This window comes from Carcharodon carcharias, chromosome 1 (assembly GCF_017639515.1).
Source record: "Carcharodon carcharias isolate sCarCar2 chromosome 1, sCarCar2.pri, whole genome shotgun sequence".
NCBI lineage: Eukaryota > Metazoa > Chordata > Chondrichthyes > Lamniformes > Lamnidae > Carcharodon > Carcharodon carcharias.
The window spans coordinates 152,825,349-152,845,711 of record NC_054467.1 but is presented as its reverse complement, the minus strand read 5'-3'; the positions used below and the strand labels follow the sequence as shown (position 1 = coordinate 152,845,711).

Below are 20,363 nucleotides of genomic sequence, written 5' to 3'. Positions count from 1 at the left end.
AATGGAAGTGAAAATACACTTTTCAAGCTACAATTGGTCACGTGGCAGCAACAAAGAGGCAATATAAGAAAGTTTGAGTTGTTTCATATGTGATTTCAGAGTTGAACTGCTTAGAGGGACATCTGGGAAGAAAGACTTTGCTTTCCTGCTGAGTATTGCAAAATGGCATAAAAGTTGAAAAGCTGGCAGTTGTTAGCAGGGGAACATATTTCTGTAAAAATAAAGTTTTATTGGTTATTAGGTGGCATAATAGCCGGGTGCAGGTGGAGGTAGCTAACAAGGACAGCTGTCTCCAGTGCTCTTTGAGCAGAAAGGGGGTCCTGGAGAAATTGCACTCTGGTTGCCAAAGATTTTCCTAAACAGCCCTGTGCATTTGCGCTTCTCGCAGAGTTCTCAGCATCAGTACCATATGGAAGAGAATTCCACAGGCACGAAGAACTAATGTGTAAAGAGTCAATGCTTTAGATTTATAAGAGCTGCTGAGGGTAAGTTACTTCAGCTCTGTCCCTGGCATACATTTAGAAATCTAGTTCAAAAGAACTCTGTATTAATGAAGCAGTGTCTGACAAACTTGGAGGAGAGGGGAGGGAAGAGATGTGCCAAATGAGTTGGGCATTATTTTTGTCAAAATGTTAAAAGTAAGCTAGGCTATGATGCATTTCAACCTGATTCACCTCATTATCTGACATGTCTGTAAGCAACTAAAAGATGATTTGCAAAATTAATTTTTCACGAGGAGGATGTTCTTTTGTGTATGAATGGTTTCTGCTCTGTTCATGATCCTACAGAAGAGACTTTGGGCTGAATTCTACAGGGTAGGGGGGAACATGGCTGGTGCATTGCTTGCATTCCCCCCCCCCACCCCCGCAACCCCATTACAAAAATCACTTTCAAAACAATTGACTTAGAAAAGGCTGCCCAAGCAGCAATGACACACTGGGGCAGCGTAAACAAACTGAGAGTGGGAGGAAGTCTCGCCCTCAAGTGCTATTGGCCAGTCTGACTAGCCGGCAGCTCTAGCAGTCCCAGCCGTGCCAGAACTCAGTAGTGGGCGCTGCTGGGACTGCAAGCAGGTCCTCAATGAAAAGAGCAATAGATCCTGGACTAAGGTAAGTCCCTGGCATTTAAGGCAGATATGCACAGGTCACCCCATGAAGGATGTATCTCACCCCACCCCCCCAAACCTTTTCTTCCGTCTTTTAACCAGTTGGATTAAGAAAACAGACTGGCCACTCCTGCCAGCCTGCCCCCACCAACTGCAACACAGGTTTGACAGTACCATGTTGTACAATATTTATGTCAATTGAGATTGTGAACAACCTCAATTGTCTGTTTATTTATTTTTTCCGTGGCAGGTGGGCTGCCGGTTTCAATGCATGCCTGCCTACCATTTTATGGGCTAGTCTTCCATCACATTGTATGTCCCCCACCTGACACCAAAAACACACCTAGCAGGTTGCTGTAAAAACCAGCCCTTTGATTCTGTTTTGAGGAGATCTTAGTAGTTTTGGAATGCATTAATTGTTGTTTTTATTATTTCATGGGACATGGGCATCACTGGCAAAGCCAGCATTTGTTGCTCATCCCTAATTGGGCTTTAACTGAGTGTCTTACTGGTCCATTTCAGAGGGCACTTAAGAGTCAACCACACTGCTGTGGATCTGGAGTCACATGTAGGCCAGACCAGGTAAGGATGGCAGATTTCCTTCCCTAAAGGACATTAGTGAACCAGATGGGTTTTTAAGAATCAATTATAGTTTCATGGCCATGAGCTTTATATGCCAGATTTTAAGTGAATTTAAGTGAAAATAAATCAAGTAAACTCCATCATGTGGTCCTGCCAGGTCGACTGTTCTGTGTGTGCTGGACTCAGCTGATCTTTCATGGCCAAGTGCAATAAGAAGTAAATCCATCCTATGGAGCAAACCGGAACTTGATACACTTTACAACTGTTACAACAGCCACTAAACTTCATTGATTGTAAAGTGATTTGGGAATTCCTGAAGTTGTGAAAGGTGTTATATAAATGCAGTGGTTTGATTTTCAATAGCCTAAGGGGGCAAGGTCTATAGTGGGAGTGCTTTGAAAATAGCGAACCTGGTCAGTCTTCTGACGCCTCTGCAAGGCGCTGCAATTTTCAAAGCAAGGGCATGGTGGGAGGCGTCTTTATATATTGGTCAAGCATGTACAGCTGCATCGATTCTCAGGTGCCATCCCACTACTGATCAGTACGGGGGCTTTGACCTGCTCCGTTCCCGACCTGGGACTGTTCACCCCTCTTTAACACACCTGATGATCATCGGTTCCCCGAAGAGCACCATGTGGACACTGATCTTAGTGTGGACACCCGATCGGCACAGACGACAGCAGAACTCCCGACTTCAAGCAATCCGCCAACCTCAGCCTCCCAGTAGCGGGATTACAGGTGCGCGCCACAGCACCCAGCGGCATGGTGGGAGGGGGAGCCAGCAACCCACTCGCCTCCAATTAATTGCTAATTAAGCTCCTTGTAATGTATGTTAGCTGGCTGGGGAGGGCCAGAAAGTGATTTTCAAATCACAGATCAGAAAAAGCAAGCAGTCTGGTGCTCATTAGTGCATAGCTGTTGCTTGCAATGAGGGGAACCATTAGGTGATGTTTCTGCTGAAGTAAAATTGTTGGAAATATTTACACAGAGCAGGTCAAGTACCTGTTCATTGACTGTTTGGCCACTTGTCTGTGTCATGAGGCTGCTGGCCCTCTGATCTCCTGTCTCCTCTATTCTGTAAGTCAACAGCAAGCCGAGACATAGCTCCCATCTGCACTTTGAGCATTGCACTTTTGAGTCAGTTTCTGTCTCTTGGCAGTGCCTGACACCATTAATTGGATGCCGAGTTTGCCTCCAGCCTAATTAGGGGATCCAATTTTAAAATAGTGTCACATTAGGGATGCAGACAGGGAGCAGGGTCAGGGCCTGGAAATGATTCAGGTGTTGGATTCCCAACCTCGGATTGAAAATTCCTTCTTTTTGTGCTCAACATAAAATATCAATTCTATATATAATGGCTTTTCTGTAGCAAGGCATCTGTCACTAGTTAGACTTCTTTGTGCATATTTTAGGTTTTTAGTATTTTTGTGTGGCAAGTTACTGAAAGTGTAAGCTGATAATGTTGAAGTGAGGGATGCCCGGTACCAGAGACCTGAGTGAAAAGAGCATGAAACTGTGTAATTCCTTACCCAATCAGATTAAAGGACCATGAAATTAACAGCAGAAGAATTGAGAAGGATGTGTAAATTACAGGGATAAATTCAATATCAAATTATAGTACAGAAAAAGAAATGAAAAGATTAGATTGAGAGAGATTCAGAAAAGAGAAAGAAAAGAAAGGTAAAAGAAATAACATTTTTAGTATCTCCAACAACATTTAATAGCAGAAGGAATGAGGCTCCACACTTGAAATAATTCATTTTCAGAGCCAGAGAGGCTGATTGGCAGATAGTAACTATTATCAAATTGTTAAAAGGGAACTTATGTTTGTAATGACAAATCTTAAATTGTGGTGAGTTTAGTTCATATTCATCATACAATTACAGCACCCCATACCTTTCAATGCATGTCAATGGTGAGGCAGACAGAAGAATTCTGTTTTTCCAAAGATATTGGTGGAAAGGCACAACTTGGACAGCAACTTTTGGATATTGGCATTTAACTGCACATGCTCCTCATTTTTACACAAAAATCATGCCAGGTGCCACAAGCTTTACCATTATTTTGGCAGCAACCTCACATAGGAGATCACATCCTGCCACCCTTGTGCCCTAGGATCCCAAATTCCTACATTTAGACTTTGCCTGTTTCCCAGCACTTCTGTTGTTTTTTTTTCCATAGAGAGCGAGGGGAAACAAAGGATCATTAATGAATCTTGAGATGGGCCTTGTGTTCTTAATGTTCTCTTGTTCTTTTCTCGCTTTCCAGCTAGGGAATGAAAAACACTCGTGGTATCCCTGGTCAAATGACCTGTGAAATAGAAAGAGGAATATTGTAAAGTCAAATTGAGAAAAAGCCAGAATAAGGTAAAGAAAGTGAAGAAAAGGGCAATAAGAAACATAAGCCAGAATTTTGAGATCGGCGGGCGGGTAAGGTTGGCAGGCCCGGGAGCAGATGGGAAACGGCTCGTCGCTGCTATCGGCCCCTGACATGATTTCAGGCTGGCTGCTTGGACTGAGTGCCTTGCAGCTTGAGGGCCACGATTTAGATGTGCCCTGCAAGGTGTTCCTCAGCTGGGGTTGGCCAGGATGCAATGGCGCTGCAGGTAGAGAGTGGACTAATCAATGCTCCTCTGTCCATTCAGGAGAAGACAAGCCATAACCAATTGGAGAAGTCATGGACAGGCAGAGGGCAGCCCAACTGCTGCTGCTCACCAGATTCGAGCAGGACACCCTAGAGCTAGAGAGCCAGCATGCTTCCCAAGCAACCAAGCGTGGAGAGGCGGGGGTGCCAGACAAAGGCAAGAGTGCAATGCACAGAGGTGAGGGTTTCAGATTGTGCAACCATTCTAGTGTAGTCTCTTCATTGATTGGAGTCTCAAACTTGGAGCCCCCATTGATCATTGAAAGACGATGGCACCATGATGCAGATCTCCATTGTCTCACCAGGGTGCCTGGCATGCACAGTGACAGTGTGAAGGCTTTAACTAGTGACATGACCTTGTTCTCCCTTTTAGATTCGCCAGCACGCACTCACTCTCTGGTCCCTGAAGGGCCATCCCTGACGTCGAAGGACCACTGGGCATCATTTGCACGCGTCACACCCGCTCTCTGAATACCAGCAGCCGGATGGGCATTAGATCGATGGCTAGAATGTTGGTGCACATTGGTGAGGGCACTTCACACTCGATTGAGGTGCAGGCGGAGGCATAAGGTGCCCATGGGCACTGGCAGTTGGAGGATAGCTGGAGACCAAGACAATACTCAGTCGAAGGTAGATGATGAGCCTCTGGAGTTGTCCATTAGGTGGCAGATGCTGGATGTCCGGCAGGATGTGTGGGAGGATCTGGCGGATATCCATGAGGGCCTGTGTGCCAGGGTCTCCGTTTTGGAGGGGTCCATGTGGAGCATGAGCACTGTGTTGACCTTCATGACAAAGCGCACTGCCTCCTCTGTTGAGAGAGTGGTGACTCTCATGGAGAGGCAGCTCCAGAAATAGAAAGAGGGGTTTCTGGGTTTGTGCATGGAACTGCAAGCCCTCCTGGGAGATGGATGAGGCACCAGTATCCCAACTAGGTGCCGGTCCATCAATGGTGAGCAGGGAGGTCCAGGGCGACCTCATGTGGGTGCACCAACTACTTGTCTCTGCAGGCTCCTCTCGGGGTGCTCTGGATGACGGCAGCAGCTCCTCCGCGCACCACCACCCCCCCCCCCCCCCCACCCCCCCGCCAGTGACCATGGCATCTGATGAGGTTGTGATGACTGGGGAGATGCCAGCCCTGGCACAGGCCACTCTGTCCAAGGCAGGGCCAGCACAAATTCAATGACCAGAGGATGACCGCTAAGGTCATCAAGGTCAACAAGACACCAGAGTCAGCAAGCTGCTCCCAATGCCGCTGCCAGCATTGGGGGAGGTGGTGGAGGGGGAGGGGATGTACCAAGACTTAACACTCAGAAATGTAAGTTAAAGGCACCATGAGCACAAAAGGGATAGTTCACAGGTGATTTTCTGTTCATTTATGTTTGGTTTATATGTCTGCTGATGTGGACCAATAATGGTATTGGCATTATGCTTTCAGTGTGACAATAACATTAAATTTGCTTTGCTTCTGATGGCCTGAGTATGCTTCACCTTTTTTCTTTCTGGTGCAGGGTAGGCCAGTATGTAATGCTGGACATACAGGCATGGAGTGGAATTTGGGTACAAATGAAAGTGTCATTTCAGACATCCAGGGTGGAGGCAGCAGCCCTGGCATGAGGTGGAAGCAGATCTTTGGTAGCCTAGCTGAAGGAACATTGGATCAAGGCGTCTTTGGTGTCCCTACCTCCCTGGAGCTTACCGAGGTCTGCCTCCACGCCCTCAGTGTTCTCCTCATCATGCCCGTCTTTGGACTCACCATTGGATCCATCCTCTGTGGTCTGTGGACCTGCATCAAGATCCTCTTCCTCCAGTGGGTCCGCGCTTGCCAGTGCCAGATTGTGGAGAGTGCAGCATGCAACCAATATCAGTGACGCCCGCTCTGGATGTATTGTAATGCGCCCCTGAATGGTCCAGGCATCGGAAGTGCATCTTGAGAAGACTCATGGTCCTCTCTACCACCACCCTTGTGGAGACATGGCTCCTAATGTAACGCTGCTCTGCCTCTGTTCTTGGGTGGCAGAGAGGCGTGATGAGCCACCTCTTCAAGGGATAGCCCTTGTCACCCAGCAGCCATCCATTCAGTAGGGTTGGAGCTCTGAAGAGCCTCGACACCTGGCTGTGTCTCAGGATATACGCGTCATGGGAAATGCCAGGGTACCTTGCACAGACTTGCAGAATCTGCATCCTGTGGTCACACACTATCTGCACGTTCATGGAGTGGAATCCCTTCCTGTTGACGAAGGCACCTGGCTGACGCACTGGCGCCTTGATGGCCACATACATGCAGTCTATTGCACCCTGGACACAGGGGAACCCAGCAATCGTGGCAAAGTCTCTGCCTCGCTCAGCCTGGCTGGCCTCCTCCATGTGGTAAAGAATAAAGGTCAGTACTCGCCTGAACAGAGCTTCTGTCACCAGCTTTGACAGCTGATTGGGCCCCTCCACACAGATCCCCCACTGATCCCTGGAAGAGCAGGAGGCATAGAAGTTGAGGGCCTCTGTGACAATCAGAGCCGCAGTCATGGGGTGTCCACCCACACAGTTGAAGCTGATCTCAGACCCAATCATCTGACAAATGGAGGTCACTGTCTCCCTTGAGAGGCGGCGACTTCTTCAGCATTGCACTTCAGACATATTGAGGTAGCTGCATCGCTGCCTGTAAACCCTGGCAGCAGGATAGTGATGTCTCCTGCAGCTCCTTCCTTCTAGGAATTCCTGCTGGTCCTGCGCCCCTTGTGCCCGCGCCTCTCCTCCCTTCTTGCTCTCCTGGAAGCTGCATTGGGACCCCTGGCAGCCTCCCCTTTCTGCCCCTCTCTTCCTCCTCAGAGGAGGTGCCACCAGTGGAGACCACACCCCATTACCAGGGCAACGGAAGGGTGTCTGATCCCTGAAAGGGTCCACATGGTCTGAATCCTCTGGATGCCTTGGAGACACCAATGAATCCTGAAGTGAAGCCTGGAAAAGTGAAGAATGAAGCCCCAAACAGAGATGAGGCTGCTGAGTACAAATAAGCAACTGGCAGCAAACTATCTCCAAAATAGGTGGGAAGGCAAATAGCGAGGATGACATAAGGAGTCTGCAGAGGGATATAGACAGGTATAGTGAGTGGGCAAAAAACTTGGCAAATGGAATATAATGTCGGAAAATGTGAGGTTATGCACTTTGGCAGGAAGAATAGAGGAGCTGAACATTATTTAAATGGAGAAAGACTGCAGAAAGCTACAGCACAGAGGGATTTGGGAGTCCTCATGCATTAATCACAAAAAGCTAACATACAAGTTCAGCAGGTAATAGGTCAGGCAAATGGAATGTTGGCCTTTATTTCAAAGGGAATGGAGCATAAAAAAGGGAAGTTTGATAAAACTATACAAGGCACTAATTAGACCACACCTAGAAAACTGTGAACAGCCTTGGTCCCCTTACCTAAGGAAAAGTATACTGGCACTGGAGGCAGTCCAGAGAAGGTTAACTAGGTTGATCCTGAGTATGGAGGGATTTTCTTATGAGGAGAGGCGGAGTAGGTTGGGCCTGGAGTTTAGAAGCATGAGGGGCAACCTTATTGAAACATATAAGGCTGAATGTCACCTATGTCGGGCAGGCTAGGTGGAAGGGGCAGGGGCGAGCGCAGAGCTGATCACTGCCCGCGGTTGGCTGCGCGCCGCCATTTTATGTGGGCGGGCCAATTAAGGCCTGCCCAGCGTAATAAGCATTTCGTAGCACTCGACACTACCTGTGCAGGTGGGGGGAGGAGGGAGATTCTGGGCCTGCACTGTTTTGCGCATGCATGCGAAAGAGTGCAGCAATCCCCCTGAGGCATGGGGCTGCCGCAAGGAGATTAAGTAGATCATAAAAAATTTTAAATAATAAAGTAAACAATTACTTAAACATGTCCCCTCATGTGACAGTGTCACGTGAGCTGGGACATATTTGTGAAGTCACAGAAAATTATTTATTTATTTTATATAAGCTTCAGGTACCTCATCCCACCCGTGGATGAGGTTTCCTGAAAAACATGAAGGCCGTCTGGGCTCTTCGCCTGTCCGCCAACCTTAAGGTTGAACAGGCAGTGTTGTCAACAACTTTAATTACTTTTTTAATGGCCTTAATAGGTCGCTGACAGTTTGGCGGGTTCATGCCCCCTCTGGCGCGCGCCCGCTGAACAAAGTACTGAAATGACTCAGGATGGTGCCAGGATGCACGCCTGACGTCATCACGCATCATTTTACATGTTGGTGTGTCAGGCCCACCACCGCCCATCAATGGCAATATTCTGCCATAAGATTCTTAGGGGGCTTGACAGGGTAGATGCTGAGAGGTTGCTTCCCCTTGTGGGAGAATCTAGGACCAGAGGGCATAATCTCAGAGTAAGGGGTCACCCATTTAAAACAGGGAGGAGGAATTTCTTCTCTCGGAGGGTAATGAATCTGTGGAATTCGTTACCGCAGAGGGCTGTAGAGGCTGGGCTGTTAGGTATATTCAAGGCTGAGATAGATTTAAATCAGTAAGGGAATCAAGGGTTATGGGAAAACGGCAGGAAATTGGAGTTGAGGATTATCAGATCAGCCATGATCTCATTGAATGGTGGAGCAGACTCGATGAGTTGAATGGCCTACTTCTGCTCCTACCTTTTCTGGTCTTGTGGCGCGTGGATCTCTATGTCTGTGCGCTGTGTGCTGGGGTCAGATATCAATGTACCCTTCAGCTCACTTCGCAGGTCATAAGTCTCATGAAAGTCAGGGTAACTGCGCAGTGCGTGCACTGGCCAACCACTATAGTTCTCTTTTAGTTAGATTTTAAAGCTTCAATAATATTTAATCAAAATGCATACTGAAAGCCAACTGATTGTGGAAATGATATAGCATTAACACAATGAAGGACAATTTCCACAACATTCTCCCAATCTCCCATGATAAGTTAGGTGAAAATTCTGGAGAAACAAAGCAAATGGTGATTTTTAGCCATTTATACTATTTCTCCAGGCATTTGTGATAATCTTCTTTTGAAGTTACGGCGGGAGAATGTGTGAATTCCTTGTGATGTTCTACTATAGAAAAGCCACTCTCCTACTTCAAATCTAAACGCTTGTTCTTGGGCACATACAGTAGGCGCCATGCTCTGACAGTAATAAAAATACAAGCAGGAGAGGCTATCTAGACAATCATGTGTTAGGCTGCATCTTCTAGGAAATAGGGAATGGACCGTAACTTCTGGTGGAGTGACAATTGAACCGGATTGCCACTCCGCTTATAGTTAGTTACCAGGAAATGCAGCCGCTCCTCTCTCACCCAACCTTCCAACTCAGGCCAAGTAAGATCTGTGCGGTGCAGCGGGTTCCCACGGCCATTTGTCCAGGCATGCAGCGTCCCTTTTTTACGGCACTAGCTGCTGTAAAGCAGGCAAATTTAAAGGTCCAGCCTTTGAGAAGCCATCAGAAGTTTGAACTTCCTGGGCAATTGCTGTGCAATCCTTACCTGGGAACTTCCAGTGGGGTTGTGGAGGGTGGTGCCCCAGCACATCTTTGCGGTACCCCCCCAGGTACACTGCCCCGAAGCTCGGAAGTTATGGCCCAAAATTTCAATGTCACATTTGGAAAATTTGTTGCACTCCCACCACTCCCTCTTGTTCTAGCAGACACACATCTTTACCTTATTGATCTTCAGTGTTGATCCAGTTACAGATTGACTGTGGCTGAGTGAAGGATGCCCAAGTGTAAACACAAAACTAGATAAAACTAGAATAAACATATCTAAAATGCCAAACTGATTTAATGTTTCTTATGTACTGAAAACGTCCATTGCAAGGTTTTGAATTTGACATCCAGCAAACCACCAAATGTTAACCAAATAATCTAGGATCTCAGCCAAACCAAAATTTGGGCAGCACAGTTTGCTCATTAGAGACTTGTTCAAGTTAAAAAGGAGAAGCAGTGGTTGCAGTAACAACACCTTTGAGACATCAGTGCGTGCTGTTTTCCAGGGACTGCAATACGTATTCATACCCATTGCCATCATTAGGAACATCATGTTCTATGTTATTACTGCGCTAACAACTAAAGAGCAGTGTTCCGTTTACATGCACATTCCTTTGCTGATAACATTGGAGAAAACATGCCGGCCATGCAGATAACAGCCCATGCTGCCACCTGCCCCTGGTTAATTGACGTAGTTTGCATAGCGCTGCAAACAAGTTTTCCCACCCAAGGCCTTTTTGGAATAATTGTGCACAGTTGTCTCTTTATAGATCTTCTTATTAAATCTTCAAGTTAAAATGTTTTAGATGGTGCAAATAAGCTTGGGTTCTGCTTTAGCAGTTAAGACTGTGGGTTCATTTACTTATAACAGTCGTGCAATATGATTTCTTGCTTCATAACTAACAGTATACTGATTGTATAAATCCATAGTCAATGCCCAATGCAGTCACTGCATCCCCGCTCTGCAGCCATTTACCATACGCTGGAGCATTAACTGAATTAGGGTGAGGATTACCTCCTACCCCACATCTGGGGCTGAATCTTCTGGTTGGCATGCATGGGAGGGCCCAACACGTCGACGCATAAAATGATGCGTGATGACATCAGGCATGCATCCTGGAAAAGAAGCCTTAGAGAGTTGCCATTCAATCGGATGGCAGGCAGCTCTGTAGTTCCAGCAGCACCAGATTCGAGCAGTGGCATAGCAGCTTTCACAATCTCTGAACATCACAAAGTTCTTTGCAGCCAATAAGTAAATTTGAAGTGTAGTTTCTGTTGTCATGCAGAGGACGTGGCAGCCAATTTGGGCACAGCAACTCGCTACAAGCAGCAATGATGTGATCATGACCAGATAATCTGGTTTAGTCATGTTGAGTAAGGGGTAAAGCATTAGCCTAAACACCATGATGGGAACTCTTCTCCTATTCTTTGAATAATTTCATGGGGCATTTCGATATTTTGTTTGGCAGGCACGCACCAGAGGCAGCTGTGCACCCGCCGAACTGTCAACAGCCTATTAAAAAAGTAATTTCACTTATTAGCAATGCTGCCCGTCCAACTTTAAGGCTGGCGGGCAGTGAAGAGCCCAAAGGCCTTCGCGTTTCTCAGGAAACCTCATCCACGGGTGGGATGAGGTTTCCTGAAAGTTTTATAAAATAATGAAATAAATTTTGAAAACTTCACAAACATGTCCCAGCTCACGTGACACTGTCACATAGGTCAAATGCTGATGTGGGTCTGCAACAACACCCTAAAGGAGGAGACTGATAAAAGTCAGGAGGTCCACAGAGCAGAAGAGTTACATGGCAGGGAAATGTACTGTATTAAATTGTTCAGGCATTTTCCAGACACCGCAAAATTGCATTGTGCTAAAATAACACAGAGATTTCACCCTTCACCTTGTTGCTAATATCATAAAGTGCAATTTCAACCCACAAATCATTAAGGCACGTCATATTCTCAGTATTTTAATGCAAAAGCATTATTTACTTGGGTTTGATATGTACTTTCATTTAGAATGTTATTACCTCCTTTCATCTGATAGATTGCACGATTCTCGCCAACACTGTTGGATGACAGGCACTCCACCGTAATGTTGCTGTTCAGTTCCTTGGTATTAAGAATGCTTTCTACTTCAATCCTTCCAAAATGGGGCTGGCGTATTATTCTGTTTGTCCAGTGTAATTCTTCTGCTGTTGCCATGGGTGTGTCTGAGCACCTGTAAAAAACATAAGAACATTAGAAATAGGAGCAGCAGTAAATCCATTTGGCCCTTCAAGCCTGCTGCACCACTCAAGATTATGGTTGATCTCAACTCCACCTTCCTGCTCCATCGCCATTTCCCTCAATTTCCTCAGTATCCAAAAATCTATCTATCTCTGTCTCGAATATATTCAATGACTTAGCATCCACAGCTCTTTGGGGTAGAGTATTCCAAAGATTTCTAATAATATGGCCTATGACCATCTGCTAAAATGAAGAATTGTTGTTTAATTTTAGCTTGGATAACATTTCCTTTAATTGAGTGACAATACGTAAGGAAGAGGACTTTCATTAGGTCCTCATGATCTCCCCCTCCTAACCCTAACCTCACCCATTAATTTAGGTGAAAGGTCAGTAGAAAGCCTGGGAAAATAGCTAAATTGGCCCTTCTGTGTTTTTCTCTGCAGGGGCTCTTTTTTTTTTGCAAAAATATACTTTATTCATAAAAAGTCTTCAACAACATTTCAAACCATTTCAAAATCACCATCACAAAAATACAATCAGGTTCAACTTTTACAACATGAATCACAAGGTGTATCAGTACAAGCAATGAATATTACACATTCATTTTGAGCTGTACATCCCGAGGGGCTCTTCACAGTTCCCAGCCCCTCGGTGCACTGTGGCAGAAAGATCTTAGGCAGCTACCCTTCCCCATTGCGCCTCTGCGGCAGCTGCCCCAAGCTTTAGTGCATCCCTCAGAAGCCCTCCCTGTCAGATCCTTCCTACATGCCAGGAGTCTCATCTCCTCGGCACGTTGCCCATCGAGGTGGCTGTGGTGGGGAAGAGCCCATTGTTCACCTCCTTGTAGATTGTGTCTTTGCAAAGAAGGTCTGGAGAGAGATGCAGTGGTTTCTGTCGAGGTTCATCCCGAGCAGTTCTGTGACACAGGACTCTGTGCTCTACGGGCTGTTCCCAGGGACACACACCGAGACAAACATCAACTGCAGCTGAAGGATCATCAACTCGCCCGAAAGACGCTCTTTAGTCTGCCCGTAACTTGTTCGTCTTCCAGCACAAAGAGATGTCCCCGACCGAGTGTTGCAGACTGGCACATTCCAAAGTTCTCTGCAGGGGCTATTACCAAAGAACTGTGACAGAAATGCCAGGCAAGGCAATTTAAAAACTGCCTGCATTCAAAAATAAGTCCACAACCTAACACAATACAAATATTGTGAAAATTGTTCAATTGTCTTCGAGGTTGCCAGCTGGAAAAGGAAACCAGGGCAATTCAAACAAAAACCTATTGCATCACATACTTAATTATATGTATGACTGGCAGCTACTTTCAAAATTAAGTGAAGGCAACTCAAATGCACAACTATTTGGTTGGTGTTTGTGACTGTGGATTGTTAAATCACTGAGTCAGTCTGAGCTGTTCAAAGCGGTGGGATAGGGTGCTTAGATTGCACTGGTAGTAAACTATAAAAATTGGATATGTAAAGGTTAATTATAAAATAATACTTTTGAATAAAAATCAGGGACATTTATTGTTTTGTTTTTCAGAAGGATGTGTAGTACATTTACTCTAAATATATTAATCTTGTATTACTATTACTTAGCTTATTGCTGTTCAATAAATTTACTTAGCTGAAGTTTGAAATTTTGATGCTGTGACACTTTTCTCTTTTGAAGGTATGAGTAAGATATTGTAGATGAGGCACAGGATAGATGCAATAGTATTAAAACATTCTCTATTTGTTACCTTGGTTATCTACCTATCAGGGCAAATGAAGATATTGTCAAAGCTGTAAGGAGCTGGCTACATACCGATGAGGGTAATCTTAAGGATCTCGGCTAATAAAGGCAGAAAAGTCATTACAAAATAAGTAACAAAAACATCCATTAATTCAGACCGCAATAACTCTTCCTCTGATCCATTTACAAACCTAAGTCAGTTTGTTACTCTCAGGAAAATTGACAATGCAGGTTTAGCTAGTTTGTAAATACTTAAATGGGACAGTTGGGATAGAACATGGTGATCACTGTGCACCGTTATGGTGTTAATATCTGTGGCCAGGATTTTCCAACTTCCCCCGCCGCCTGGATTTTCCAGTCCTGCCGGAAGCCTTTTGGCTGGTCCACCACATCCCGCACACAGCGGTTCCCGCACAGCAAGGCCAGAAAATCCCGGCCTGTATGTGTATTTTCAAGAAAAATATTACCATAAAAATTGCACACTTTAATCTTTTATTTCATGCTTTTTTGCACTAATAATATAATCTACTTATTTTATTCCGTTCTCTCTGCTAATGTACTTCATATAAGTCAATTACAGATACACTAACAAGCGCAACTCGAGCCTCCCAGAACATTCTAACAGTAACATCACCAAAACATTGGACACTACAATGACAAATTTATTATAAATTTTATTGTTCTGAAAAGAAATGCAAGGACATCCTTAACCTCCATTTCCATCATTTAAATAAGGTGAATTACAGGTCATATTCCTTACCGTTTCTGTGGTCCAGGGCAATTAAGCCACTTTATTTTTGGCTTTGGAAATCCTATTGCTACACATCGAACGTGACCTGGCTTGGGTTCTTCAATAGTAATTATCTCCGGGCTGCCTGCAATATAGTAGAATAAACAACATTATTGGTGTTCTTGACAGCACATTGAAGATATCTGAGAGTCAATGTTGCGTATTATATTAATGAATAGTAAAATTTTATGGTGAGGATCAAATCAGATTGTTTTTAGCTGTTACCAATATTGTTGCATGAGACACATATGTTGTACATAATCAGCTTCTAGTTAAGTCATTTTGCAATCTAGATAATTACAAAGCAAGATTAGGATGATGCAGTAAATATATATATTTATATTATATAAAATAATATCTATTATCATATTCACCATATACAGTCTTCATATGTGAGAAAGTCAGGGAAGATATTAAGGTGAAAGAAACTGTACATAAAATGATGAAATGTACAAGGAAGGAGTGGAATAGGGATCATAACATCAGACGGATGAACACCAGAAAATGATGAGATGCAGAGGAAACATGGGGGAGAATTTTCCCCGTCAGGGGGGTTGTGCGGAGCAGGCGCGAACCCGGTCAGTGCCCCCGATCGGGTCCACGCTGCCATTTTACACGGGCTGGCCAATTAAGGCCCACACAATGTGATGCGTGCCCAGAAGCACTAAGCGCTCTCTGTGTGGGTGGGTGGGGGTGGTGGAATTCCCTGAGTCAGGGCATGTACATAAAAGAGTGCAGAAATCTCGCTAAGGCACCTCTGTGCCTCAAGGAGATTAGTTTAAGTTTTAAAAAGGTAAATAAAGAAAAAAAAAACATTTGAAGACATGTCCCCTCATATGACAGTGTCACATGAGCTGGGACATGTCAATGAATTCGTATAAAAATTTTTGTTCAATTTATAAACACTTCACAAAACCTAATCCTGCCCGTGGATGAGGTTCCATGAAAAATGTGAAGGCCGCCTGGGCTCTTCGCCTGTCCGCCAACAAGGTTGGGCAGGCAGCTCAGTTTACTGCCTTAATTAGTTTTTTAATGGCCTTAATAGGCCTTTGACAGTTTGGCGGGTGTGCAGCCGAGTTGGCTGCGTGCCTGCTGAACTGAAAATCTAAATGATGCACGGTGATGTTGGGACGCACACCCGATGTCACCTAGCATCATTTTACACCTTGGCAAGCAGGGCCCACCTCCGCTTGCCGAGCTGAAAATCCTAGCCATGAGAGCAATCTCATGAGACATAAAATTGATAAAAGCAAAATACTGCAGATGCTGAAAATCTGAAATAAAAACAGAAAATGTTGCAAAAACTCAAAGCAGGTCTGACAGCACCTTTGGAGAGTGAAACAGAGTTTCTTCAGACATAAAAATGAAGCATTTTTAACTCTACCCGGCGGAAGGAAGAGTGAATATGATAATTGGATCATTTATCACTGGTAGTGGGAAGTGGGGCCTTTGGACAGCAAAGTTGTTGGATTATTAATTTATTATTTTGTAACTTTTTTAACCGTTGGAAGGGAAAGGGGATATCAGAGTTGAGGAAAGAGTATAAAGAAGATAGACTCAAAATATTTTGTGTCCGCAGGGAATGTATCATAGAAAAAGTTTAAAAAGTTAAGGTAGACAAGATTCCGGCCTTGACATTTTCAGCTGAAGGACGCTGGCAGGATTAGATAAAAGAATTTCAAACTTGCTCCTTTGTATTTTTCAAAGCTCAAGAGGAATGAGGTAATTTTCTAATGAGTTGGTAAATAGCAAATGGGACTCCTATCTTAACAAAAGAAGCAAGAGAAGGACTCTCATATTTCAGACTTTTGAGCCTTAACCTTGATTGTGGGCATCATTTCACTCTCGAGCAGGTCAGGCACGCGCCCACTCACCGAACGCAAATTTCTGCCCTAAGGTGTGAATTTATTTAAATCCCCAGCCCATTAAAAATTTAAAACAAATCAGCCTGCCTGTGTCAGTGAGAGTTTAATAAAAATATGTTCTATTAGATACAACAGCTGCTTGCTGAATTTTCTCCAAGGGCTATCATTATGTCATTATTAATGCTTGGCTGCTTTCCACAACCTATAATTACCTAAGCAGAGGTTCTAACTTAATAGTTTGATTGACAGCTCAAAGAGGTTATTCAAAGATTAGCAGTCTTTGAGTGCAGTTATAAATACAAGTCTTATTTGCTTTTACAAGTGTCAGAGTTTTGAATGGGCTTTCATGAATGGGTGTGTTTTTTCACCCTAGTAAATTCTGTAATAGATATTTAGTCCTTCATTTTATTTTATTTAAACATTGCTCCTGAGGTCTGCCCATGATGGATACTGGGTGAGTTGGCATGGAGGGCATAAGGGCAAAGGGTGATGGGAGGGGCAATAGGCTGGCATTATGTTGACATGGGACAATAAGGGGCCATGGGGGTGGCATGGGGCATGATGAGTGGGCGAAGGTGTGATGGAGTGTGAGGGGTGAGGGCTAGAGGGCCTAAAATTTAAGGAAAGAAGTGGGACGGTATCTCAAAAGACAATGGCAGGCCTTTTAAACAGCCTGCCTCAGCACGTGGCAGCCCCTGTGGCCACCTCCAATCTGCGTCCAGCAGAATGGCCAAACTCCATCCTGTGCCCACTGCAACCTCAACCTGCCTTGCCCACCATCCCACACCGAAGCCGACTTGTCCTGACTCAGTGCTCCTGACCCAGGAGCGAAAATTCAGGCCTAAATGAACCAATGATCTTTTCTTAACATTTGTCACTTGACAATTTACAGGTAATCTTCAACTTACTGTTTATGTGCACGTCAAATGAAACTGATGAATTGGAATCAGAATTTGAAGCAAAAAATGTATAAATTCCACCTTCTGTTCCCTTTACTCGAACCACGTGCAGTTCACTAATGTATCTATGAATGACATATATGGTAATAATAGAACAGTGACTGTTAGAACAAAACACAAGGATAGAAACAACTTTATATTTGTAGTGAGCATGGCACATAAATTTCTCTCAATAATGTCCACACAAAATTATGATTGTGAATTAATGGATCGGATATTGCAACAGAAGTAACAACGAGGTTACTGCCAAACAGCCTTGCTGGCACACACTAAATGTGGAGTCTCATTCCTTCATATTTGAATAATTGTCGATTTTTTGTAAGATAGATCAATTTTTTAAACTTTTTCTTTCTGTCTCTTTTATCTCTCTCTTATTCCAATCTTTTTTCCTCTCTTTATCTGAGATTTTGCTGCTGGATAATGATTCTTCAATCTGACTGGGTAAGGAGGTGAACAGTTCTTTGTCCTGTTCACACAGGGTTCTCATCATCTATAAAGCATACTACATTTCTTGGATGTTTAGCTAAGAGCAACTTAGACTGCAAAAGCCTGTAGAAAGTCAATGGACCAGTGCAAATGTAACAAATGGCTGGTGCTATTTGTTTGCTGCTGAGTACAAAATCCTTCCCACTCAGTTTGAATGACCAGATTAACAGCACACTGCAATATGAGAGGGGTGATCCCTCATTCATCGGAAAGAACTTTTCCGCTCCTATGGAAGCGGGTTATGAAATGTGACCAGGAGCAAAACTGTAAAAAAGCACATTGAGTCAACTGGCAGGTAGTCAATCAGTCCCATTATTGGGCTAATAGAGAGATGTCACTGACACCAGGATCTTCCCAATAGTGTCCAGGGCCCCATTGATGCCGCAGCCCATCAACTTAACTTGAGGTGGTCTCACCATGGTAGATTAGAGGGCCATAGATGCCTCCTCTCCATTAGCCCAGCATGGTGCCTCTGGGATGCGATGGCCAAAGCTTTAACCACAAGCCATCCTGTCAATGGGTACCGCCTCTTCAATGATGGTTACAGCTGTGACCATTAAACTTTTGGAAACCTGCAAAGTGCCCCTCCATTGTGAGGCATCCTTAAGGTCTCCTGCCTGTCTCAGGAGCATCCACCTCTCGCATCAGGGTTGCTGACCGGGCATCACTACGAGCCCTCCTATTGGGCTTCCCATTTCACTGGGCTGCCTACCATCATTAATTGGGCTCCTTGATTGGCGCCTCCTGGAAGTGACGTCCCGCCATGGCCACTTCCAGGTTCCCGACCCAGAATTGAGGCCGACGTCAGGATCATGACCCAACTGGGAAAATTCAGCTCATTGTCAGTATCATCTAACAGCATAAAGATAAAACAACTGGAAAACCAATGTGAACTATTGCGATTCATGATAAAAACATTTCAACTATTAAGTACTGCACCCTTGTGTACAATCACATTTGGATATTAGGTACCTGTTTCCCACTTTTGCAGATTTAATAAAATGGTCCGACGTGTTAAGTAATGTCTCATTCATGTGAATCCAGTACTGCTGATCAGGAACTGGATAGGCATCAAACTCCACATTTAGCACAAGGTTTTCTCCAATGTTTACATGAAGCACACTGCTCTCTGGAGGTAACAACTTTATATATCCTTCAGCTGGTTGAAACCATACAAAGGAAAGACAAGAGAAATGATCACATAAAACATTTAATAATATTTATAAAAGCAACTTTTGAAAATCTTTCTGCACTAATTATAATAGATAAATAAACGCTATTTTAAATGATAAATATTTAAGAAAAAGCACACAGGTATTGTGTTAATAATATTTGCTTATGATGGTGCAATGACATATAATCACTTTCTACCTCTATTTAACTATACTGCACCCAGTGCCAACCAGAACAAGAACAAGGCGCTCAGTTTGGGTTCCGCCAGGGTCACTCAACCCCTCACCTCATTACAGCCTTGGTTCCAACATGGACAAAAGAGCTGAACTCCAGAGATGAGGTGAGAGTGACTCCGCTTGACATGAAGGCAGCATTTGTCTGAGTGTGGCATCAAGGAGCCCTAGCAAAACTGGAGTCAACAAGAATCAAGGGGAAAACTCTCCACTGGTTGGAGTCATACTGGCACAAAAAATGGTTGTGCTTGTTGGAAGTCTATCATCTCAATTCCAGGGCATCACTGCAGGAGTTCCTCAGGGTAGCGTCCTAGGCCCAACCATCTTCAGCTACTTCATCAATGACCATTCTTCCATCATAAGGTCAGAAGCGGGGATGTTCACTGATGATTGCGGCTCCTCAGACACTGAAACAGTCCATTTCCAAATGCAGCAAGACCAACAAGACAGAATCTAACCATTGCCCCTTGACATTTAATAGCATTACCATCACTGAATCCCCCACTATCAACATCCTGGGGGTTACTATTGACCAGAAACTGTACTGGGCTAGCCATATAAATACTGTAGCTACCAAAGCAGGTCAGAGGCTAGCAATCCTGTGATGAGTAACTCACCTCCCGACTCCTCAAAGCCTGTCCACCATCTACAAGGCACAAAGCAGGAGCGTGATGGAATGCTGTTCACTTGCCTGGATGAGTGCAGCTCCAAAAACACTCGAAGCTTGACACCATTCAGGGCAAAGCAACCGGCTTGATTGGCACTCCATCTACAAACTTTCAACCCCTCTACTACCAATGCACAATGGCAGCAGTGTGTACAATCTATAAGATGCACTGCAGCAGCTCACCAAGACTCTTTAGACAACAACTTCCAAAGCCACGGCCGCTACCCCTAGAAGGACAAGGTGCCAGACACATGGGACACCATCAGCTGCAAGTTTCCCTCCAAGCCACACAGCATCCTGACTTGGAAATATATCGCTGCTCCTTCAATGTCGCTGGGCCAAAATCCTGGAACCCCCTCCCTAACAGCACTGGGAGTGTACCTACACCACATGGACTGCAGCAGTTCAAGAAGCTGCTCACCACCACTTTCTC

At 44.7% G+C, this 20,363-nt stretch overlaps 1 protein-coding gene across 1 annotated transcript in view; it reads right to left on the bottom strand.

The window, feature by feature from the left end:
• Positions 1–20,363, bottom strand: part of LOC121275463 (mast/stem cell growth factor receptor Kit-like) — a 127,631-nt gene that overhangs the window by 35,569 nt on the left and 71,699 nt on the right. Inside the window, exons 6-9 of the mRNA XM_041183072.1 lie at positions 18,830–19,016; positions 17,321–17,436; positions 14,518–14,632; positions 11,825–12,015 (exon numbers count right to left, since the gene is read on the bottom strand). Of these exons, the coding sequence (XP_041039006.1) occupies positions 11,825–12,015; positions 14,518–14,632; positions 17,321–17,436; positions 18,830–19,016 (609 nt within the window). The remainder of the gene's footprint in view (positions 1–11,824; positions 12,016–14,517; positions 14,633–17,320; positions 17,437–18,829; positions 19,017–20,363) is intronic.